Genomic DNA, 26,232 nt, shown 5'->3' on the forward strand with positions numbered 1-26,232 from the left:
GTCTGTAATTATTTGAGTCTGTTAGTGATAAGGATTTTCCTTCACTCACTACTTTAATAAAGTGGATATTTCTTATCCTACTTTATTAAAGAAAAGCTGTGAAAATCTTTATACGTGTCTTGTAATAAATTATAGTGTCAAAATTTTGTCAAAAAAGGAGGATTGAATGATATGCGATGGGGCCCAAAGCAGTACCCGATATCATTATCCTAATCATTTATTGATAAGATTTTATCCATAATAATAACTTACGTCCAAATCTATGCATTTATGGCATAGATATTATTGTATGAATCTAGGTAGTCTATGTAGGAGTCTATGGTCTAGGTAAAATAGCCTTTAGACTTTTTTGTTTTCTTTGCCAGAACTTTTGACGAAAGTTTTTGGATTGTTTCAACTTGTATGTATCAACTTTGTGTATAAATTGGCATGCTTGCCAACGGAGAATGCAGAATGAAAAACACCACTTCACTCTGCGTTGTAAATTTTCCAACCCCTCTCAAAAACCTCTAAGTGTATTAAGTTTTTCAGAGTTTCAGAGTCTGTAATATAATCTTTGTAAGTATATTTCTTATTAATATGAAGTGTGAGTAGTTTCTCTTTTTCCTTAAATATTTCTAAAGGGTAACTCTTCTATTCTAAAAATTTATTTTCTTTTTGGGAAAACTAAGTTTATGGAATGCTTGTTTGCTCATTAATATTACATGCTTTGAACCTTCGTAGTATCTTCAGTTTTCTATTTTGTTACTGAGTGACCTTAGCTGAAGAGCCCGTGTGAGCCGTGGTTAGGCATTGGAGGGCGAATTGTAGGCAGAAAGGGAAAAGTAAAAAATGGAAAATAAAAATATACTATGTTGAACGAGGCTTAGTCTCAATGTGGGAGTACATGTAATGAAAACAAATATTGCCTAAAAATAGTTTTTGCCATAGAAAAGACTTTTATTTTCCATAACCGTCGCCTTAGCATAAATAAAAATAATTTCCGTTGTAATTTTGAAGAGACTTTTACACATCAGCTTCATAGTAAACATAATCCTCAGCTAAATAGTATCATAGATTATCAGATAATTTTTGCAGAAAATATTAAAAAGGACATAGATAAAATTAGTAATCTTTTTATTTCATCTATAGATCATCGCCGTAATAATCGTAGTATAATTAAAGATCAAGATAAAAAATTAGATTATATCCAAGATCAGTGTAGTTCTATCCTACAAAAAAGAATAGATTTAAATTTAGAAAAATTTCCTACTAAGCTAGAAATAGAAACATTAATTTCAGCTACAAATCAAATAGCTAAGCAAATAGAACAAATTAATCAAATTCAAGATAATTTAAAACAAAATTTAGAAATTTTAGAATAACTTGTAGGGTCTTAGTTTATGAGTAGTGATAAAAAAGCTAATAGAGATTACCAGACTATTTTAAAACAAGCAGAAGATTTTCATAATAACCCAGAAGGAATCAGTAGCTATCAGGGTGTAAGTCAATCAGATAAAATAACAGTAAGACAAAATAATATAGAGATTTTATTTTTAATAAGATTGTGTGAAAAATTTGAATACCTATCGGAACAACTACATAGCTTAGAAAATCGTCTAGCGTCTTTAGAAAAAATAGTACTTCAAAAAGGAAAAGGAATAGAAGGACAATCCAACAAACCTCAATCTCACGTAAACGAAGAAGATATAGCCAGATATTTTGAAAAGCTTAAATTACCTAGGAAACCAGCATGTAGAATTTACAGGAAATAAAAATGTTTAAACAGCTAATTAAAGGTAGTAGTAGTAAAAAGCGTAATGATGATGAAGATGTTAAAGTAGAAGAATTTATAGATGTAGAACAGTAGATAGAAAAATTTTAAAAAGAAAAGTTAGAGTTAATTCCAGCTAAATATGTGTATAAGCTAGGAAAGATTCATAAAAAACAATATCTATTTAAACACTATGGTGAACAAATGATTAGTGTGACTCAAGAAGATGAGAAAATAGAGCTAAATTTAATAGAAAGAGAAAGCTATAAATATGCAGTAAATGAATACCTTAAAATGACTCATTTAGGATTAGTAGTGGTAGGAGTTAAGGCTTTAACCAGAGAAAATTTAGGAACTAAAGTGTTTGTATGTCTCTATGATGATAGGTTCAATGATGTCGGACAGAGTATTTTAGGTAGTTATGAACTAGATATGAATTCAAAAGGAGGAATAGTTTATTTTACACCAGATTTTTTACTACCAACTTCGACCTTTCATAAAAAGATAAAAATATGAATAAAGAGTAGAGGATATAAAATAAAAAAGGGAGAAAAGAATTTATTAGTTTGCATAGGATTTTTAGGTTTAACAGTCTCAGAAAGCAATACTCACTATAGACTTACAAATGATCAGATAGTTAAATTATTAGGCGCAAAAGGAATAAAAGCATTACCAGCAAAAAAATTTAATTCTGAAGATAATGCAGCACTAGATTGGAAACTAGGAGATTTTCTAGGACAAAAGAGATTAGCCCCTCAAGATAATTTATTATACCAAACAGCAGATGGAAATTATGCAGTAAGATTTACTCAGTACACTTATGTAGCACCAGAAAAATCTGAAGATGATGAATTTAGTAGTATAGATAGGGAAGAAAATCAAGAGAATCGTAGTGAAATAAATCAGCTTTATGTAATGACAGAAGAAAAAACTATATCACAAAATAAGATATATAATATTGATGAGATAGAATTAGAAAAATTTACCCTAGAAGACATGAATAAAATACTAGATGCTAGATATTATGAATACTTAGCCAGAGGAGATACCCATGACGAAGCAGTGTCATTTTTGGATCAGGAATTTCATACGGAATATGTAGATGATATCATAGAAGATAATATACATCCTAGCAAAATATTTAGAATACCAAAACAATCTAACCTAGAAGATACTTTTTATATGAATACAGAAACTCAGGAACCAATAATCCGCAACCAACTGTAGAAGATCCAATAGAACCAACGCAGTATGCAGTAGGAGGAAGAAGACCGTTAGCCAGTTCAGGACGTAGTCACGCAAACCCAAATAAAAGCTATAAGTTTCATGGAAAGCGTAGACAACTAGATATGAGTATACAATTACAGCCAGTCCATAATCAAGGAACCCTTTTAGATTTAGCTAGATTCGACCCTCAGATATGGCAGGAAGTAATAGAAAGATGGGAAAAAGATGCAGTAAAAGCATGGATGACTAGTCCCTATGAATCAACGGATATGTGGAAATATATTGAGACACTTCTAGGAGCTTCAGCTTATAATATTTATTTAACTTTCAAAGGGAAATATGAAGAAACAATTAAACAGCTCAAAGAATTAGGAAATAACCCGTGGAATTTTACAAATTTTATTAAAGAAATACTTATAGGATATGATCCTTCTAGAGGAAATGATTCCGCTCAAAGCGTAGCATTAACTGAGTTAAACCAAATGACATTGGGAAGTTAGAAATATATTGTACCTTTTAGTAGAGAATATTTAGCCATAGCAGCAAGAACTGAAAAAAGTTTTGATGAAGAAATAGGAAATAAATATTTTAGAAAATTACCAGGAGAATTAGGAAGAGAAATAGAAAACAAATGGTCAATTTATTATGCAAGTTTACCAGCAAGAATAGCCACTGGAGAATTAAGAATAAGAGGAACTTTAGGAATAGGACCTAGAATAGTTTTTACATTTTATAAGCTCAGAGAAAAATGTATAGAAGTTAAAATACAGAAAGACTTGAAAAAACAAAGTTACGGCTTTTGTAGCAGTGTAATATATACTCCTCAGCAATATGAAGATGAATATAATAGGAAAAAATACAAAAAATATGGAAAATATAGAAAAGAAAAATATTGGAAGAAAAAATATAGAAAACCATGGAAAAAACAAAAATTCATTAGAAAAAGTAGAACTTTTAATAGGACAAATTATAAGAAATTACCCAGAGAAGAAAAAGATAAAAGAAAACAAAGATATGTTAGAAAACCCAACAGTAAAAAATGCAATTGTTTTATATGTGGAGAACCCAATCATTTTGCAAAAAACTGCCCAAAAAGACAAAGACCAAATACTAATAAACAGATAGAAAGACTACATATTATAGAAGACTTAGAAGAAGATATAGTTAGCATAACTAGTGATGATTCAGAAGTATATAGTATAATCAGCGATTATGAATATCAAATCGAAGCCATGAGTTCAGATAGTGATTCAGAAAGTGATACTAATATAGATAATCTTTTAGGACAACTCAACCAAGAAATAGGACTAACACTTTCCCAAGATACTTTCTTTATGATGGAATGTAATGCAGATACTGAATGTCAGCATAACTTTCAAATAGGATTAGGATTTGATACCACTAGATGCAGCTATTGTAATTGGTTTCCAGCTAAAGATAAACGAGCTCAATGTTTATTATGCAGTATAACCTATTGTGTAGTCTGTCTAGAAAAATTAAATATGACACATAAGATAGCATTAGGAAATACTAAAGAAGATCATAGTCTAGAAAGCAGAGAATTACATTTAACAATTAGAGAATTAGAATTACAAGTAAGAGAACTTAAGATACAAATACACGACATAGAAACTAAGACTAGTTTTGACATAGAATGTTTAGAATTAGAGAATAGACAGCTTAAACAGCAGCTAGAACAATTTCACAATAAGTACCCTTTAAAAGACAAACTGATTGAAGAACATATGAATTCATTAGAATTAGTCAACCTAGTTGATTCTCAACTCTTTAGTCAATACTCTAAAGCCCAACCAGATACTACATCTTTACCATTCAATTATCCGGTTATACCTAAACCAAATCTACAAAAAAAAATGCTATATATGAATTAATAAATCTTACATTTTTTTTAATTAACATTTTCTAATAAATTCTCTCACTTTTTCCACCATCATCCTTCAAGCCATGGAGGTATTATACGGAGAGAGGATCCTCTGAAGTATATTTTTCTGGAGTATTCCTAAAGTAGATAAAAGGATGTGGTTTTATTTTAGAGATTTTTTTTTAAGGTCATTGGTATTAAGATTTTATAATATAAAGAATATTTAATATTAATGTCTAAGGCCCCTCAAATCAAATCAGAGAAAATTCAATCCAGAGAAATTCGCTAGTCTAAACCAGAGAAAATTCAATCCAAATCAAAGAAATTCTCTGGTCCAAACCAGAAAAAATTCAATTCAACCCAAACCAGAGATATTCTCTTTGATTTGCTTAATTTTCTCTAATTTGTTTACTATTTTCTCTGCCTTCAACAACAACAACAGCCATCTAGTTTTGAATTTCTCTGGTCTAAACCAAAGAAATTCTCTCTGATTTACTTATAATTTTCTCTGATTTGTTTACCATTTTTTCTGCCTTCAACAACAACAGCCATTTGAATAAATCAACCTCAACTTTTGATTAAACAGCATATTTAAGAACATACACCTTGCAATAAAATGTCAAAATCATGCAAGTTTACAATACTCCCAAGAGTCATTTCATTGTACTGACATAAAACTTGTTATAACATTTGGTTTTGAAACAATTGATGCAATCGCTTCACAAAATCGATTTTAGCCGGAGGCAAAGACCTAATAGCAAGTGTGAAGAATGTTGATCTGGAGGCTGAATTGAGGAAGTTCTTGAGCTCTTGATCGAAAGACGAAGCCAAGTTTTTGAAGGAATTGGCTTTGTCTTTCATCACTGGAGATTGGCGTCCGCAAAGTCTTTGACTTTTTTCCAACCTCACCATATGAACAAGAACGCCTTCTCCGAAGTCAGCAGTGGCACCAATGACGACGACACTCGAGCCTCCGGTGGTTTCAGATTGATCATCGAAGATTCTGAATTCAAAATTAAGGTTTCAAAATTGGAGTTTTCTATGTGTAGAGATAGATAGATAGATAGATAGATAGATAGATAGAGATTGGTGGAGAGAGAGAGAGAGAGCGCTTCGAAACCTCTTAACTATGTTTGTCCTATTGCCACCACGAGATCCAAATCGTGAGTAGGCTAGTGGTTTGTTTGGACAGATGAAGAGAAGAGAGAGAGAGAGTGGACTAGTTCTGGGTTTATGTGTTGAGTTTGGTAGGTTTCGAACCCATAGAGAAAGATTTGATGTGAAAGAATCAAATTTCTCTGTGATATATGAGTGTGAGATTAAAGGATCTTAGACATCATAAAATAATATTGTGGATCTCTTCCATTACTAAAATGGAAGAAAGACCTTAGACTAATTTTCCATTTTATTTTAGTAAATGTACATGTTTTGTGTTAGTAAAAATAGAAAAATGTATCACCCTTATGGACTCATAATTTATTCGGAATGTGTTTATGTGGTTAAAATTAAATTGATAAAATGTGAGTTTATGAGTAAAATGAATTGTATTCATTGATTTTATTTTATTTTATATTTTTTTTTATGAATATGTTTTGAGTTGATAAGAATGAGTTTATAGTGGGGACGGTCACAGGCTGAGTTTAAGACTAATTTATAAAAATTCATTTCGGCTCATATCATATCGGGAAGGGACAAATTGAAAGGTGACGAAAGTGGAATAGGTGCAGGGTAAGAGGTGATTAATTTTATAAATTGAAAAGTAAAAATATTAATAAAAATTATAGATAATATAACATATTATGAATAATAATTTATACTTAATAGAATTATATTATATAAGATAAAAAATAAATCAATAAAAATTAATATTAAATATAATATTGTAATTTTATTATAATAAAAAATAAATATATTATATCTTATATACATATAAATAATTTAATAAATATAAGCAAAGTGAGATTCGAGTGGAATACAAGGCCAGAGAAGTAAAATTCATCTCCATCCCCACTTCTTAATCGGGCAGGAAAAATTCATGAGGGGCTCAAGGGGATGTGGGTGGGGGAGTGCGGCGGGAGAAAATCCCATCCTAGTTTGTGACGTGGATAATGTTATATGCATTAATTAATATATTAAGTTATAATACAATATAATTTAAAATGTTTTTAATATTTATAACTAATATTAATGCATTAGTTATTGTTGGTAAAAATAATAATACTACAAAAAAAAAAAACGAAAAAAAAAACAAAAATCACAACTCTCACCGGAGACTCTCCGACGACCTTCTCTCTCCCTTCCACACCAAAACCCTAATCTACGGCGGCGTCGACTCCCATTGTGTCGTCTCTCTCAAAACCTAGCCCGTAATATCCGTCGATCCCTCCGCGTGGCCTAGACTTGGCGGCTTTAATCGATCGATTCGTCGCGTGTACTGAAGAGAGTGAAACAAGAGACAAAGGAAGGTTGGTGTATTTGGGTGGGTTTAGGAATGAGGACTCTCTTTGATAGGAATGGATTGAAATTGAAGCTCGATGGAACACACTACGACTTTTTGAATGAGTATGGCTTTTAGATATTCGTATTCGGAGGTTTCGAAGTTCGTAAAGCCCCATTCTTGTGATTTTGATTTCAAATTGTCTGTTTGATGGATAATTGAGTGCAAATTCCAAGTCTCTCTTAACAAATGTTGAATCATTGTGAGTTCTATTATGTATGCCCCAATAAATTGATGTAATTCAAATCAAAGGCAATTATTGATTATTGATTATTTGATGTGTTGTGTTACAATCTTTATATTATAACTGGCACTAGCAATGAAAATAGATCATGGGTTCTGGTTTTGCAATATGTTTTTCTCAGTTATTGGAGCAAAGTAGTACTATGTTGTTTGATGTTCAATAGAGTGATGTCTAATGTTCAGTTATACAGTTATTCAGCAATTATTTAGTACGTGTACAGATCATAAATGATTTGAGAGGTGAGAGAGCTCCAGTGGTCATCCTTGCTTGCTTCGTCGCTGGTTTGTCGAGGTAAGAGAGCCCCGGCAGTGTTCATCTTTGCCGAAGTGATAGCGTATGGTTTCATTGCTGGTTTGCTGAGGTGATATCACTCCAATGGTCTTTTCTTGGTTTCTTTATCGGTTGCATTTTTCCTGTTATTGTTCCTTATTTTTAATTCACTAACCCAAGCAAAACGACTACTTCAGGAATACTCCAGGGGAATATACTTTAGAGGATCTGAATGCAAAAATATTCCCATCTTTGTAAGCAATGTTCCACCCTTACGATGGGATATTGCTGTAGCTCCTCTTTTTTGAAGAGGCAAGTGCTTTTGACAATGGAGGCCCAGTGTATATGCATTTCGTGTATGAGTGGATCAGAAAATGGGATAGTAGGACAAATTAGCCGACCGGCCAAAAAATTTGGCTGGCCGGAGTCTAAAAAATGGTTGTAGAAGTTGGGGGTGGTAGGTGGAAGTTAGGGGTGATGGGGGAAGGTTGATTGTGGTGGTGGCTTATTGTGGTGATTAGGCTGCCGGAGGGAGTAGGTGAGTTGAATATGATTTAGGTAAATCTCAAATTATAGCAAATTTTGATTGGTCATTACCTAACATGATTTATTATCATTTAGTTTTATTTTTTTTTTAAATTTAGTTTACGCTTTTTATGTTTTTTTTCTAAAATACTCCTGATTCCGTCACTAATTTGGAATACTCTCAGACTTGACATAATAAAGGTACGCATACTTGTATAATTAATCTTAAAAACTATTTAGTCTAATGCTCTGTTAAAAAAAAGAAAAGAAAAGAAAAGAAAAGAAAAAGGATAGATTATTGGCTAACAACCACAATCCATTTAGGATATAATAGGAGAGATCTTTAATAAAGCAGGACAAAACCTAAACAAACTTTGGACCATAATTAATGGCATTGGTTGAGTCCATGACAAATCTGGCATAACTTGTTTAACCTTGACAAATTTGGCATATTTTTAAAGAAATGCTAGAAATTTTTAAAACATGATCTTGAAATTCATGTTAATGATATGTTAGGGGTTAGGGGTTAGGTCTTAGGTAATTGATTTAAAAAAAAAATTAATAATTAAGGATTGTGATCTTGAAATAGTTTACATCATTGTGGATAAAATTAGGAGTAATTTATATATAATAATAATAATAATAACAATATAGAGAATTAATCACATAATCGATTAATAGAGTATAACTGGGTCCTATATATGAGATGGTGAGGCTTGCCATTGAAATTGTTGCTCTATCACATTGCCCTACCTAATTTGTTTGAAAAAGCTTTTATCATTTCAAAAAACTAACCCCCCCCACCCCAAAAAAAAAAAAATAATAATAATAAATAAAATAAAAATACTTCACTAGAATTTAAGATCTTTGGTGCACATTTATAGTTGCAGTGTGGGGCGACTCCTTCCATTTTTTTTATGGTCCATGATGTGGTTGTTGATTGGTACTATATCTATTAAATTATTGCATATCTAGTCATCAACAAAATAATTTTTTCAAAACATATCCAGGACTTCAACGTCGGTACTATTATAGGCTACAAGGGATAGCACGCACTTATCCTTAACCCTTTACCAAACCCATGAAAAAATATATATATATATATATATAGATGAGCCAATATGTCCAGAATGTCTATAACTTTTTCATAGTTACACTGATCTTGAAATCTTTGACAAATTGAAACAAACCAAAATGAAAGACAAAAGTACTCATTTCTACCTCTGCTTTCTTCTCCTTTTTTCCTCTGTTCATTCTTTGGTTGAGAGCTTCAATGAAGAAGAAGACATCAAAAGATCACAATTCCCAGATGGTTTCTTCTTTGGAACATCCACTTCTTCATACCAAGTATGTCTCTTCTTCTTCTTGCCTTCTAAATTGTGTCCTCTCTCTCTTCCTTAGACTTTTTCCATATTGTTGTCACAGATTGAAGGAGCAATTCTTGAAGATGGTAAGAGTCTCAGCAACTGGGATGTTTTCACTCGCATTCCAGGTAATTGAAGAAGGTCTCATCTAAAATGCAGCTAAAGCTAACTGTAATATGATTGGTTTTTGACTAGCTGTTTGTTGAATTCATTTAGGTGGCCGAAGAAATGGAGCAAATGGAGATGTAGCCAATGATCATTATCGCCGCTACTTGGTATTAGACTTGCATTTCTTTTATAATTAGTCTGTACATTTAAATTGCATAACAAAGATATGAAAAGAGATCGTCAAATTAATTTTATCTTATTCTGATTATTACAGGAGGACATTGAGTTAGTGCAATCATTGGGGGTCAATGCTTACAGATACTCAATCTCATGGGCCAGAGTTCTACCTAGTATATTTTCCAATAATCTGTTATTATTTGTTACTCATAATTTGATTGGTTCATATAACTTGATTAATGACCTTCTTGAGCTTTATTAGGAGGTAGATTTGGAGAAGTCAATCCAACTGGTATCATGTTCTATAACAAAATCATTGACAATCTTTTGCTCAAAGGTACTCTGTGAGCAAAATTTCAATCTACTCAGAGAATTCCTCATGTTGTAAACAAGAATATATTTTAACAGAATAGAGGCAAAATATTAATGCAGGAATTGAGCCATTTGTGACGATAAATCATAATGACTTCCCTCAAGAACTCGAGGACAGATATGGGTCTTGGCTCAGTCCTCTTATGCAGTATGCCCAATTCTCTCTCTCTCTCTCTCTCTCTCTCTCTCTCTCGTTCAACAATTCTAGGTACACAGAATTAAATCACTGAAAAATACCCAGAATGCTTCCTGTGGTTTAATTTGTGTACTTATTTTTCTCAATCAAGTTGGTCCCTACCTAGTATTTAATATAATTTTCTTGTAAATTCTGTCATTAAATCTTTGTCCATATATATATATACATATATATGTTTGTGTTTTTGTAGGGAAGATTTTGTGCATTTTGCTGAAACTTGTTTCAAGAACTTTGGGGATCGAGTGAAGTACTGGATCACAATCAACGAGCCGAACTTATTTGTAGAAAGCGCCTACTTGCAGGGATCATTTCCACCGGCTCATTGTTCTGAACCTCATAGCAACTGTTCAGCTGGAAATCCTAACATGGAGCATCTTATTGCAATGCACAACATGTTACTGTCACATGCCAAGGCTGCCAAGCTCTACCATGAGCATTTTCAGGTAATTAAAGTGAAAGCACTCTTAATTATAGTTGCATGTTGTATTTGATAATTTGATCAATGAAATCGATGTTGGTGCAGCCAAAACATGGTGGATTCATAGGAATCGTGGCGTGTGCACTCATGTATGAGCCACTGACAGACAATGAATTTGATAAAGAAGCTGCAAGTAGGGCATTGGCTTTCGATTTGGCCTGGTAAGATTTAGCTAAGATATTCAAAATTAAGATGAGTAGTAGATAGTGAAAGTATTGGTCACCCAAATATGTCAATTCAAGTAACTCCTTAGAAACTTAAATAAAAATTCATTTTATGCATTAATAATAAAACTATACGAGTGTTTGTTGGATAGTTTATTCATATACATACTGTGGCCCACAATTAAAGCCCTTCTTTGTCTCATTTTTATTTATTTATTTATATTTTTTTGGGGGTGTTGTATTATTGTTGACCACATACACTCATCCACACACAGTATAATAATTACTGTACATGCTTATGAAGTAAACAAAGTAGCTGTCCTGCCTTGAGCTTTGAAATTTTGTAGGAAGCTTTGATCTTAAGGTTTCCCAGAATCTCTTCGAAAACTTCCACTCCATCTACTAAGGAGAAATTTAATGAAAACATAGAAAAAAATAATGGTGTCATTTTGGATCGGTAAATTTACCATTTTGGCACGGAAAGTGTATTATGTTTCGCATCGTGCGTTCCAAATCATAATAATCTTTTAGAGAATAAAATTTTGTGAGAAGAGAAACTTCAATAATGCTATATATCACTCAATTTTATAATTGTTTTATATCTCCACCTAACATGATATTTTCTATTGGTTTGAGTTTAAAAGAAATTTTATTAAGGACAAAAAACACACCTTGCTTCAAAATAATATGGTGATAAAAATTGGTTTATTTATAACTCTCCTCTAGAAACTTATATTAGAATTAAGTCATGATTAAAAGTTGGAAAATTGTGCTTCAATGCATAAATATACTTATTTTTGTCAAAATTATTATCTAGCTACCATTTGAAATCCAGTGTCTGGCGGCTCTTTGCATTATTAAATTTATTTGGTAAAAAATAGTTAAAAAACCACTGTCCTAAGTTTGTTTTTAAAATCATTAGTATTAAAAAACTTTTCTGTTAGAAAATTGAACTAGAAGCTGCTAATCATACAATTAAAGTGATTAATCTCTTGTGAAACACGATATTTGATCCCCTAGTATTTGGAGATTATCCTCCAGAAATGCGGCGTTACCAAGGAAACGAATTACCCAGATTCTCTGCAGAGGAAAGGATGTTTATAAAAGGCAGTATTGACTTCATCGGCATTAACCATTACTCAACTTTTTATGCCAAGGACTGCATTCATTCTAGTTGCAGACTTGAAGGGAATGTTCATATCATGGGGTTTTCCTATATTACCGGGGAACGCAATGGTGTTCCAATTGGAGAACCGGTATGAAAATTTGTAATACCAAGTTAGTCTCGATTTATGTATTAAAAGTATATGGTGAGTACTTGGCATCATACTAGAAAGCACCTATTTATTTTGTCCTGTGTTTTGAAAACTAGTTTGTTTTTCATTTGGGTAACTCAGGGTATGCTCAACGACGACAAGGTATTGCAATGCAAAACTTGCTATGTGATGTGAAGCGAATTGAATTTCACCAAGCATACCTTTCTTCCTTGGCCACAGCAATCAGGTAATTTTATTCTCATCACTTTGTTTTTAACCGGACACAAATCCTTATTACGAATTCAGAATTAGTCTGCTTCATGTATATATATATATTGTCTTCTGCCCATTGAAAAAATGGGCTTCTTGATAGAAGCTTTTGAACAAAAATTTGCATTTTTCTTCTTTTAACAATACAGTTATAACATGCCCACTTGTATACTGTCCCAGCCTAATTCCTTGTTGGGGCAGGGATAGGGTGGGGAAAAATCACCGAAGTGTCCGGGTAAGGAGGTGCCAAGATAATTTTTACACTCTTAGGAGCGGTACTAACGACATGAGATAATTTAACACATGAGAGAACGATTCATGAGTGATAAGGGACAACTATTGACGTTTTAACATGTGTATGTTTTTTGTTTGGGGATATAGGAATGGAGCCGATGTACGTGGATATTTCATATGGACATTGATGGATGACTTCGAATGGCTAAATGGTTATAGCATCGCATTTGGACTTTACTATGTCGATCGACCAACCTTAAGACGGATACCAAAGCTATCTGCTAAATGGTATACGGATTTTCTAACAAACAGTACTATTACTGGGCCTATTAGCCTCCAAGATAGGGTTGTGATGGTGAGTAGAACAAGTTCATTGAGACAAAAAATATTCTCCTCACAGGATTAAATACCATACTGGCAGTAATGTAATTAGATTCCAACATTGTATATTGTTTGTTTGTGAAGATGTATACTAAGGCCAAGTTTGGGAAGTCTCAAAAAAGTCAAAAAGTCAAAAAGTTATTCAAAAAGTTAAAAAGTTATCACTATTCACCAAAAGTCAACAATTAAGGCTGCACAACTTCCAATACTAATTTTTCTCTACACATTAATTTATATAATTTTTTAATGCACATTTTTTCATAAAAAATCAAAAAGTTAACCCAAACATTCATATTTTTAACCTCAACTTTTTAGTCTAAAAAGACAAAAAGTTCACTTATTTAGGACATTCAAAACAATCCCTAAATTATTTTGTAGTTTCCTTCAAATTTCAAATTTATTTTTTTATTTTTATTGTTTACTTCTTTGTACACTCATAAATCTTAATAATAACAAAGATTAATAGCATATATGATGGTGAGTTACTGTAGCATACACAAGTTGGTTTGACTACCTGTTTGGTTAGTCTGGTGCAACTATACAATTTTGCTAGTTTAACGTCGATTCCCTGAACTATCTAACCAAAATAAATAAAAGGTGGATTGTCTGAGGCGGTTGGCGAAATGAAAACGTTTTGGGTCATTAAACTTGAATTATTTATGAAGCAAACTTTGATTAGTCATTACTAAACTTAATTTATATATATATATATATATATATAAGAGATTTAACTTTTTTAGTTTGGGCTTTTTTATTTTTTCTAAAATTCTTCTAATTCCATGTCAGACATAAAGATATGTTTTATGTTTTGAAATCAAATCAATATTTAAAAAGTCAAGAATACAAAATATATATTGTCCTAAGAGGAATGCTAGACTAGACCCCACGACACGAGTATGAGAAAATTATATAGACCTTCTAACATTTGAAATTCACTTGAACCCTCTCCGTAAGAAGTCCGTCGGAGAACTTAACCGGAAAATACTTTTTAGATTAAAATTTCCTATTTTACCATTGTCCTCTCTCTCAATTGTTGCCGCCTCTCTACTCGCAAACTCAACGCCGGGGTTAGGGTTTTCTACGGCAGCGCAACGGCAAACCAACGATGGGGGTGTGACTGGTTCTTCACTACAAAATCAAAACACAACAAATACCACAACCACCAAGGACAGCTACAATCAGGGATTGTTTGGAATGTCCTAAATCAGTTTATTTTTTGTCTTTTAGGACTAAAAAGTTGAGAAAAAATATAAATGTTTGGGTTAACTTTCTGACTTTTTATGAAAAAATGTATATTAAAAAATTATATAAAGAAATGTGTAGGAGAAGATTAGAGATGTGTGTTGTACAACTGTACAATCTGCACAGTCGAATTGATAGGAAGAAATTATTGGCTACTTTTCGAGCATTGCATTGGACGGTTTTGTTCGGCCTGTGGGGGCCGTCACGGGTCCCATTTGGATAATCTAAACCCTTCAATGTGTAGAACTTGTCGAGTACTATATGCCTATAAAAAATCACGTTGATCGAATATCGATAGCTATCTGATCAGATTTGTTTTTTTTCAATCGTTAATTATAACACCATTCATTTTTTTATACAAAATTGATTTGATCATGTAGTTATTGATATCCGATCAATGTGATTTTTTACAGACATATAGTACTCGATGATTTTTACATATTCAACGGTTCAGATTATCAAAAAGGGACTCGTGATGGGCCCCCACGGGCCGAACAACCGTGTGTGACAATTGCACCCAAACTGTGCAATTTTTCTTCACAAACATTGCACAACGCTGAACATATATGATTGCTGAGTTGTATAGATGTGTGGAAAATTAATTTTTTAATATTTTTTTTTGGTGAATAGTGATAACTTTTTAACTTTATGAGTAACTTTTTAACTTTATGAGTAACTTTTTAACTTTTTATCTTTTTGGGGAGATGCCAAACTTGGCCTGAATAATACGTAGAAAATCCAAGGGTTAAAGACGGTTTCTCGATTCCGATTCTCGACCAATGACGTTGTCTAGTATTAAGGTTTGTTACATGGAAGGTGGGTGGAGCACTGTGGATTTGATTCCCCAAATCTCTCCGTGATTGGATTCTTCAAACGGTGGTTGGTTGGGGGTTTAAGGGAGGCTTTTACCAATATAAGCCTTTTTTACATTGTATTTCCAAAACTATGTCAACTTCTGACGGAATTCCAAAACTAAGCTAAAGCGTCATTACTATTCGCGCTTTTACTGTTAGGAGCGCAAAAGTAGATGAACAACAAAATCGTTATTACAAATAGCGACTTTGATTAAGAAGTCGCTGTTACGAATAGCGCTTCTAGGGTTAATTTTTTTCCCAAGGAAAACGCTGTTAAGAACAGCGCTTTTTACACAAAATTTTTTTGCGAAAAAAACGCTATTGCTAATAGCGCTTTCATTGTACATATATATATATATATTTTTTTTTTATAAAACGTTATTTCAAATAACGTTTTTACTGTTGAGACATTCACCAAAACCAACCCACCTCTGACACACGCACACACCACACACACCCAACCCACACTAAGCATTGTTTTTAATATAATTTTTATATATAATAATAAATTATATAATTTTTATAATTTTCGTAAATATAAATCATTTTTAGGTTATGGATGGTTTGATTTATAACACGTATATAAGGGTAAAAAATTTTGTAATCAAAAATAATTTTTGCAATTTTTATAATCAAAAATAATTTATAAATTACCAAAAATAATTTATATACGTATGTATTATAAAAAATTTTATAATAATTTATAATACGTATGTATTATTTAAATCTTTACATTTTTATTTAAAATTTTTTACAGTAAACCCATCTTCACATTTTATAATACGTATATATTATTCAAAAATAATTTATAAAAATTTATAATTAATACGTATGTAAATAATTTAATACGTATCTTCACATTTACATTTACAGTAAACTCATCTTCACATTTACATACGTATGGTTTAAGGGTAAAATTTTTGATAAATGATAAAATAATTTATTATATATTTATTAATAATTTATTTAAAGTAAATAATTTATATATTTATCAAAAATTTTACCCTTAAACCATACGTATGTAAATGTGAAGATGAGTTTACTGTAAATGTAAATGTGAAGATACGTATTAAATTATTTACATACGTATTAATTATAAATTTTTATAAATTATTTTTGAATAATACATACGTATTATAAAATGTGAAGATGGGTTTACTGTAAAAAGTTTTAAATAAAAAATGTAAAGATTTAAATAATACATACGTATTATAAATTATTATAAAAAATTTTATAATACATATGTGTTATAAAATTTTATTAATAATTTATTTTATAAAATAATTATTATATATTTATTAATAATTTATTTAAAGTATATATATAATACGTACGTATCAAAAATAATTTATTTAAAGTAAATATATAAAAATTATATATATAATACATACGGATTATATATAATTTATTTAAAGTAAATACATATATATTATAAATTATTATAAAAATTTTTTATAATACATACGTATTATAAATTATTTTTGGTAATTTATAAATTATTTTTTATTATAAAAATTGTAAAAATTATTTTTGATTACAAAATTTTTTACCCTTACATACGTGTTATAAATCAAACCATCCATAACCTAAAAATGATTTATATTTACGAAAATTATAAAAATTATATAATTTATTATTATATATAAAAATTATATTAAAAGCAATGCTTAGTGTGGGTTGGGTGTGTGTGGGTGTGTGCGTGTGTTAGAGATGGGTTGGTTTTGGTGAATGTCTCAACAGTAAAAACGTTATTTCAAATAACGTTTTATAAAAAAAAAAAAAAATTATATGTACAGTGAAAGCGCTATTAGCAATAGCGTTTTTTTCGCAAAAAAATTTTGTGTAAAAAGCGCTGTTCTTAACAGCGTTTTCCTTGGGAAAAAAATTAACCCTAGAAGCGCTATTCGTAACAGCGACTTCTTAATCAAAGTCGCTATTTGTAATAGCGATTTTGCTGTTCATCTACTTTTGCGCTCCTAACAGTAAAAGCGCGAATAGTAATGGCGCTTTAGCTTAGTTTTGAAATTCCGTCAGAAGTTGGCCTAGTTTTGGAAATACAATGTAAAAAAGGCTTATATTGGGAAAAGCCTCGGTTTAAGGGTTTTGATTATTTGTGACTTTTTGGGTTTGGATGTTACTTTGCAGATCAGTTGTTTGACAAAATGATTATAAGACCATTTGAAGTTGTAGTTGTGGGTTAGGTGATATTGGTGATGGGGTTGGGAGAGGAAGGTAGTATTAGTAAGATGACTGTTGTTGGTATTGGGGGTGAGAGATGGGTGGGTGATGAAGGAGGAGGATGAGGAGGAGGCTGTTGGTTATGAGAGTTGGGATGTGGGTGGCAGTGTGATTGTTGTTCATAAATATTTACAATAGTTGCTCACACTCCTCATCACAATGGCTTCAACCATTGCGTTCAGTAACAGACCAACATTAGCTCTTGGCATTGGGGTTTTGCTTTTGAGTTTGGATTTTTGGAGCAGAGAAAGAGAGCCAATTGTGGAAGACCCATCCACACATATGGTTTGTTTTTAACACACCTAATATATGAGGCAATTTCATAATTTCATATCCTCTGTTAACAGAGTTAAGTTTTGAGAACCCATAAGGACTAGGAATGGCAACGGGGCAGGATCGGAGAATATACTTCCCATCCTCGATTCCCGAAGGTGATAAATTCCTCGTCCCCTCCACCAATCCCCGGCGGGAAACCCATCACCCGCCCCCGCCCCCTAACGGGGATCAGGTATCCTTAATCCCGAAAATCTCCGAATTTTCCAAATATGTAAATAGCAATTCCATTTGTTCTCATGTCTTTAAATTCAAAAATTGACACTGCTTTTTTTTTTTTTTAATTCAGAGGGAAGATTACAAAACAAGCCAACACAGCATCAAACCAAAAAAGCATATCAGAGGGCTAAAACGGCATATCAAAGGGAAGATTACAAACCAAGAAAGCATATCAAATGGAAGATTACAAAGCAAACCAAAACAACATCAGCCCTTTCACAAGATATTCCAACTGGGTTCTTCACACTGCCACTACTCAAAAATAATCTAAGCCTTTTCAAAAGAAAAAGACAGGATCTCAAAAAATGAGTTGTTCACACTGTCACATCTCAAAAATATATATAGCATCCCTTTATTCCATCCATTAGAAACCATAACCTATTCAAGCTGCACACAAAGAAGAATTGAGCAAGTTTCAAAGAGAAAAGAAAGTCTCAAGCACAACCTACAAGGGATAGGCTACCAAAAAAAGAAAGAAAAAAAAAACAAATTCATTACAATATAAGAAAATTAAACAATTAAATAACATATCCTTATATAATGCCATAGGGTTGAACTACCTACCAAGCTAGCAGCCACAATAAAAAAACCAAATCCATTGTTAAAAAAAAAAAAAAAACAACAACAACAACATTGTTTCTCCAATACTCTGATATAACCACAACTTTTATCGTCTTCTTCAACTTGAATTCTTGTTAAATAACGAAAGGAAAAAAAAATCAATATTAATAATAAGATGTAAAAAATGTTAACAATTAAAACAAAAAGATAACAACTAACACAAAAGTGGCACACGATTCATCCAAGTCAATTTCATCATCATCATATATAGTCGCATAGCCCACCGATTCCAATGTTGAATTTCGTAAAAAGTAAATAATATAAATTAAGTATTGAAATTATTCTACGGTAATATAAAATTGAAATAATAATATGTATATTTACTTGAGTACCTTTCATCTCTGTAACCCACAACCAACTTTGTGCACACATTAATGCTTCTAATGTGTTTGGATGAAGTCTATTACGATGTGGACTCACCAATCTTCCACTAGTACTAAATGCGGACTCAGAAGCAACAGCGGATACAGGAATAGCTAAAATATCCCTAACTATTACCTGTAAGATCGGATACTTGTTCCATTGGCTTTTCACCAATTCAAAATATCAAAAACCTAAAGTTCTTGGCAAAACATCATCTTCTAGATAATGATCCAACTCTGATCTTAAATTCTACATTTTTTTACTTCTGTTTCTACTAACAAACAAATCATACTTTGAAAGGGTCTCTGTAACAATTTCTGGATGGATAGAAGAATCACCAACAACATCGGTCTTCATACCAACTCGGTGTTGATATTCTTGCAACAAATCATAACAAATTTGACGAACCCTATCAATTTCCTCTTCAGCTTTGTCTATATAAAGTTTTTCTAAATAAAACTCCAATACACTCATCTTGTACCTAGGATCAAGTACAACATCAACTCCAATAACACCATGTATCACTAACCAATATTTATCATAATTTTCCACCATTTTTTATGCCATTTTTCTAATCACTTCAATTTCACAAGAGAGCCATTGAGACAATGTTATCCTAATCTTACATAAAGCTAGGAAACAAACATTGGTTGTGGGATACTTAGTACCAAAAATTAACTCTGTGATAGAAAAAAAAAAAAATCTTAAACCTCCCACTGATCTCTCTAGCAAACTCTTATTCTTCCTCACTTGGCACGATTTTATGTTGGGGCTCTCTATTTTTCAACCGAGAAAAGACATCCTTATACAATAAAGCAATTTGAAGCATTAAGTATGTTGAATTCCACCTAATTTCACAATTAAGTCTTAATTTTTTAGTATGTGGATTACGCAATTGATTGACTGTTTCTTCAAATTTTTCTTGTCTTTTAGGTGTTGCTGTCCAATAAGCTACACTCCCCCGAATTTTCTCTACACCCACTCGTATGACATCTAGTCCATCTTTGACAATCAATTTCAAAATATGCGCACAACAACGCATATGAAACAAAGTACCACCCAACAAAAGCGATGTATTACTCAACTTATCCATCAACATGGCAATTATGACATCATTTGTGGAGCAATTATCAACAGTAACAGTAGAGTTTTTTCTATCAATATTCCAATCCATCATACACTCAAGCAAAGTATCATAAAGAACTTCTTTTGTGTGTGGACATGGAACACATATAAACCTAAAATACAATATTCATGAACAATTATTAATAACATGCAAATTGAACTGAATAAGATAGAATTTCTAAATGATTTGCAAATTTAAAAATATATACCTCAAAATGCGACTTTGCAATGTCCATGAATTATCAATAAAGTGTGTTGTGATAGCCATGAATCTTTTTTTTTTTATTACTAGCAGTCCACATATCAGTTGTGATTGCCACCCTACTTTTGTTACTCTCTACCAAACTCAATGTCTTCATCCTCTCATAATCATAAATTTTAAAATATCACTCTTTATCATGTTTTGCAAAAGTATTTTAAACAATGGCTGGAATGCTACTGAATATCGTTTAAAACCAATATAATCTACGATAGAGAGGGGATATTCATGCAATATTATGGCATGTGACAACTGTTTCTTAGCAAAATCTTGATAAAAAATATAAGAATTCATTTTTGGACTCTCTCTATTAAGGTTGTTAGTTAAAACTTTTTGTCTCATGTCTATCACTTTTCTCCTAGTGCAACTCTTAAAGTGATCATGCAAATGTCTCGTTCCATTTTTTGAATCACCTCTAAGATACTTATTACAATAATTGCATATTGCCTTCCACACCCCATTGACTTGTTGTTTCTTAAGGTGTTCCCACACAACACTTGTTTTTCTTTTAGTTCCTCCATAGGTATTAGACTCTTCTTCCAAGTCAATAACATTTTGATTCGAGAGGGGAGACAGTAAGTTGGTTGGTGAGTTAATAGCTGGCGATGATTGCTGTGAGGCCTCGCTCTCAAATGGCACTTAAGTGTTAACATCTGACATTTTTAACCTTTATAAAAATAATATGAAATGAATAAACAGAGGCTGCCCATTATAATGTAAACACTAAGTAAACTACAAAACCTAACACTGAAAATTATAAACAGAGGCAGCCCATCATTGTCCTCCAGTATATTATAATTAGAAAATTAAAATAAATAAATAAAAAATTACCCAACACTGAATAAATCCAATAGAACGACCAACCATTTAAAACTAAACTACAAAACCGTTAATGCACCAATCAATACAAAGCACTTGTTGATATATACACACATACAAACATTAGCGACCTCCCTTTGAACTTAATTTGGAATTAGACAACCAAAGGTAGACAACATTGAACTCTCTCTCTCTCTCTCTCTCTCTCTCTTTCTCTCTCTACACAAACACACATGTTTTCCATCTAAATTACCCACTATTATGATGAGTATTGTATTCAAACAAAAGGCAGACTAAAATTCACATCTTCCGTCTACAAACATGTATTTTAAAAAATGAGATAGAAAATCAACCACAATTGAACACAAAATCACAAGCATACATGAATTAAAGTAGTACAAAAAAACAACTATCAGGAAGAACACAAACACACTCATACAGCCCTCCAAAAGAAAAGAAAAGAAAAAAGCAAAGGGAAAACCCAACTTCCATCGTCTGGAATTGAAAAAGAGTGAAAGAGAGAGAGAGAGAGAGAGAGAGAGAGAGAGAGAGAGAGAGAGAGAAAGAGAGAGAGTAACCCTGCCTATATATACACATAGCTCAGTTCCAAGCAAAGAAAAGGTTTCATTTTTTTTCCTCACATCATAAATCAACACTCTTTAATCTTCATGTATTGTACACTTAGATATGTATATATATATATATATGTAAACCCTAGATCGAAAATGCTAGATCGACTCTTTCAAATAAGAAAACAGAGATCGATTATTAGTTTAACGCGAGAGAGAGAGAGAGTACCCTTTGAAAATCAGCAGTGAGGGAGGAGCGGTAAGGGAGCAGAACAGCAGCCAGTAGATCGACTCTTTGACAGAAGAAAATAGAGATCGATTATTAGTTTAATGAGAGAGAGAGAGAGACCTTTGACAATCGACGATGAGGGACGTAGTAGCCGTGTGTGTGAGAGAGAGAGAGAGAGAGAGAGAGAGAGAGAGAGGAGGCGACCTGTTTGTGTGTCTGTCAACCAAACCCTAGACACACACATATATATAAACAGGGGCATAACAATCATTTTACAGCGGGGGAACGGGGCGGGGTCGGGGTCGGGGTCAGGATCGAGGTCGAAGCCAGGCCAGGTCTGGGGATGGGAAATGTATCCTCGCCTCCAGCCTGAATATCATCGGGAATTCATTTTCTAATACCATCCCCAGCCCGTTAGGAATATTTTTTGGGAAAAATCGCTCAAATCGGAGTCGGAGGTCAGGTACTTATCGGGTCAGAGTCAAATTGACATCCCTAATAAGGAGGCAGTAGTAATTGTTAAGGAGTCCATGTAATTTGTCCTAATAATAATAGAAGAGATCCTTTAATAGACCTTGGATCATAATTAATTTCATTGATTGAGACATAATACATTTTCAGTCCTGCTGGGGACCCCCAGTATCCCCACCTCCACGTGAGGGGCTGTGACTTGCAGAGAGAAAGAAAAAAAAAAAAAATTGATCAAATCACAAAACAATGGGGGTGCTGGGGGTCACTCCACCACGGGGTTCAACTTATTTTCCATACAATTTTGTTTTGAACTTGTCTAATCATGACAAAGACAAGACGGGCATGATTTCCATAATAGTTTTATGGATAGAGAATTAACTATATAATATATTTATATTTTATGGTTGAGTGTGTGGTTTTTGGTTGGTTTAGTCTATAAAATTATCTTGCTTGATTTATTTTTTTAAATTGTTTTTTGATTTTTTGTTTTTCATATTTTTGGTCTTTTAATGATTTTTTTTTTTAATGTTTTAATGAATAATTTTTAGATATACCTAACTTATGTATTTAAAAATAAAATATATGTACAAAAAAAAAAAAGGAAATAGCAAATCAGTCACATTGTGGTAGTAGAAAAGTAATTGCACTATAAATGAAATTTTTAGTGGTGCAATTTTGACATGAAAAATTATTTATTGGTCCAAGGGCGTCATGTGGCCACACCCCTGGTCAATCACAATCTATCATGCTTCATTATATTTTCTAATCACCCAATATTGTGGGCCACATCCCTTCTATCAATCACAACACATTAAGGGCACAACGTCACGGTGTTTCAAAACACATGATGAATTTGTACTATGCACCAAGTAACTTCTCCTCTAACACACATGATGAATTTGCATTTTGCACCATGCACACAAAAAACTTACACCACCATGAAAAAAAATTAAAAAAAAATTAAAAAAAAAAATAATAATAAAAATAATCACTGCACTACTGAAATGTAATTTTCCAAAAAATATTTACTTAAATACAAAAAAAAAATCTAAAAAACAAAATAAAAAAGGCAGCACATTTCTGAACACAATCAACGTGGGTCCCACTCTAAAGGCTACAGGTGGTAGCACTCACTTATCATTGCCCTTTTCCAAATCTATGAAGAAAATATATAGTAACTGAGCCAATGCCCTGAATGTCTATAATTTTGTTGTTTTTAGTTACACTGATCATGAAATCTTGACAAATTAAAACAATCCAAAATGGAAGTGAACAGTACCCATTTCTACCTCTGTTTGCTTCTCCTCCTTTTATCATCTATTCATTCTTTTGTTGGGAGCTTCAATGAAGAATTGACAGCACAAGACATCAAAAGATCAGAATTCCCACATGGTTTCTTCTTTGGAACATCCACTTCTTCATACCAAGTATGTCTCTTCTTCTTCTTGCCTTCTAAATTGTGTAAATTGTGTTCTCTCTCTCTCTCTTCCTTAGACTTTTGCCATATTTTTGGCACAGATTGAAGGAGCATTTTTTGAAGACGGTAAGAGTCTCAGCAACTGAGATAATTTCACTCACATTCAAGGTAATTGAAGAAAGGTCTCATCTAAAATGCCAGCAAAAGCTAACTGTAACATAATTGGATTTTGACTAACTGTTTGTTGAATTCTGTTAGATGGCCGAAGAAATGGAGCAAATGGAGATGTTGCCAATGATCATTATCACCGTTACTTGGTATTAGACTTGCATTAATTTCATAATTAGTCTGTAACATTGAAAAAAGAGACTGAAATTAATTTTGTTTTATTCTGATTATTACAGGAAGACATTGAGATAACGCATTCTTTAGGGGTTGATGCTTGCAGATTCTCAATCTCATGGGCCAGAGTTCTACCTAGTTTGTCTTCTAAAACAACTTGTTACTGTATATTAGTTATTCATACACTGGTTGGTTCATATTTATAAGTTGATTAAAGATTTCTTGAGCTGTATTAGGAGGTAGATTTGGTGAAGTCAATCCAACTGGTGTCATGTTCTATAACAAAATCATCGACAATCTTTGGAGGAACTGTCATAAAAATCTCTACCTATATACATGTTTGTGTTTTTGTAGGGAAGATTTTGTACATTTTGCTGAAACTTGTTTTAAGAACTTTGGGGATCGAGTGAAGTACTGGATCACAATCAATGAGCCTAACTTATTCGTAGAATTGGCCCACATAGAGGGGATATTTCCACCGTCTCATTGTTCTGAACTATGGAAACTGTTCCGTTAGCAATTCTAACATGGAGCAACTCATTGCAATGCACAACATGTTACCGTCACATGCCAAGGCTACCAAGCTCTACCGTGACGTGAGTGCTTTCAGGTAGCCCCTATATATAGTATTATATTTGATAATTTGACTAACGAAAGTGATGTTGGCGCAGCCAAAACAAGGTGGATTTATAGGAATTGTGGCATGTGCATTCACGTACGAGCCAATGACAGATGATGAACTTGACAGGGAAGCTGCAAGTCGGGCCTTGGCTTTTGATCTGGCCTGGTAAGGGTTGCTAAGATTTTCAAAATGAGAATTACCACCAAAATTAACAAGAGTAATAGATGTTGTAAGGACAGGCCACCAAAATATGCCAATTCAAAAAGCACTATGAAAACTAAATAAAAACTTTTCAAAAAACATTATGCAAGAGTCCAAAAACAATACGGTCATGTTTGTTTGGGTAGACATGAGCTTGGGATTGAACTAATAGTCCAATAAAATTATTAATCCGATGTTTGGTTAAATAATTGAAGTAGAAATTAATTATTTTAAACTTGACTATTAGTTAAGATAGGATACATAATCCAACAAATTTATAGTCCTAGGACTATTAGTCATGGGAATGCTAATCCAGTCAGTCCAAACAAACATGGCCTACAAGTATTTGGTTGGTGGATAGTCCATTCATCGACGTGTGGACAACTGCCATTTGTTGATGTCTACCTAATTGGATATTAGCTATTGATTTGTGCTTGGAAACATAATTAAACAAAAAAAACAAAAAGTGTCATTATCTTGCTTCAAATGAAATGGTGATAAAAATCGCTCATATTTAATACTACTCTAGAAAATTTTCAGAATTAAGTCATTATTACGATGATCACATTTGTGTAATTAATTTTTTTTAACATGCCAAATTTTACTGTTGTTTTGATTTAATGGATTCCACTTATAACTTTTATTGATGCAGTGATGACAAAAAAGATTTTTGACCCACAAGTAGTTCTTTACTATTGTGAAACAGGGTATTTGATCCCCTAGTATATGGAGATTACCCTCCAGAAATGCGGCATTACCATGGAAACAAATTACCTACCTTCTCTCCTAAAGAAGTGAACTATATAAAGGGCAGTATCGACTTCATTGGCATTAATCATTAGTACTCAACTTATTATGCGAAGGACTGCATTCATTCTAGTTGCACCCTCGTAGTAGGGGATGGTGAAAT

At 32.4% G+C, this 26,232-nt stretch overlaps 1 protein-coding gene and 1 long non-coding RNA gene across 5 annotated transcripts; both read left to right on the forward strand.

Annotated features, from left to right (window-relative positions):
- Window positions 1-4,953: 4,953 nt before the first annotated feature.
- On the forward strand, window positions 4,954-13,304 carry LOC114309568 (beta-glucosidase 18). 4 transcript variants are annotated; one of them, XM_082882540.1, is made up of 12 exons: window positions 4,954-7,561; window positions 7,824-9,745; window positions 9,824-9,890; window positions 9,979-10,037; window positions 10,145-10,220; window positions 10,310-10,384; window positions 10,480-10,567; window positions 10,806-11,058; window positions 11,139-11,254; window positions 12,261-12,513; window positions 12,655-12,760; window positions 13,165-13,304. In XM_082882540.1, exons 2-11 carry the CDS (start codon window positions 9,593-9,595, stop codon window positions 12,706-12,708), a joined length of 1,194 nt encoding a protein of 397 aa, XP_082738666.1. In that variant the 5' UTR covers window positions 4,954-7,561; window positions 7,824-9,592; the 3' UTR covers window positions 12,709-12,760; window positions 13,165-13,304. The 4 variants fall into 4 exon arrangements, with proteins under 4 accessions (XP_082738666.1, XP_082738668.1, XP_082738667.1 ...); XM_082882542.1 differs by lacking the exon at window positions 12,261-12,513; XM_082882541.1 differs by lacking the exons at window positions 12,655-12,760; window positions 13,165-13,304 and having other exon boundaries at window positions 12,278-12,507.
- An 8,797-nt stretch (window positions 13,305-22,101) lies between these two features.
- On the forward strand, window positions 22,102-24,803 carry LOC114309605 (uncharacterized). The gene is made up of 4 exons (XR_014337617.1): window positions 22,102-24,167; window positions 24,259-24,325; window positions 24,416-24,474; window positions 24,562-24,803. It is a non-coding gene; the product is annotated as an uncharacterized LOC114309605 (long non-coding RNA).
- Window positions 24,804-26,232: the final 1,429 nt, after the last annotated feature.

The sequence above is a fragment of the Camellia sinensis genome, chromosome 8 (genome assembly GCF_055761805.1).
Source record: "Camellia sinensis isolate YWXY chromosome 8, ASM5576180v1, whole genome shotgun sequence".
In the NCBI taxonomy this organism is placed as follows: domain Eukaryota; kingdom Viridiplantae; phylum Streptophyta; class Magnoliopsida; order Ericales; family Theaceae; genus Camellia; species Camellia sinensis.

Coding starts and splice junctions, on each gene's coding strand:
- LOC114309568 (XM_082882540.1), top strand. CDS start 9,593: ATGAAAGACAAAAGTACTCATTTCTACCTCTGCTTTCTTCTCCTTTTT. Junction 9,891..9,978: donor TGTTTTCACTCGCATTCCAG/GTAATTGAAGAA, acceptor GAATTCATTTAG/GTGGCCGAAGAAATGGAGCA. Junction 12,514..12,654: donor GTGTTCCAATTGGAGAACCG/GTATGAAAATTT, acceptor TGGGTAACTCAG/GGTATGCTCAACGACGACAA.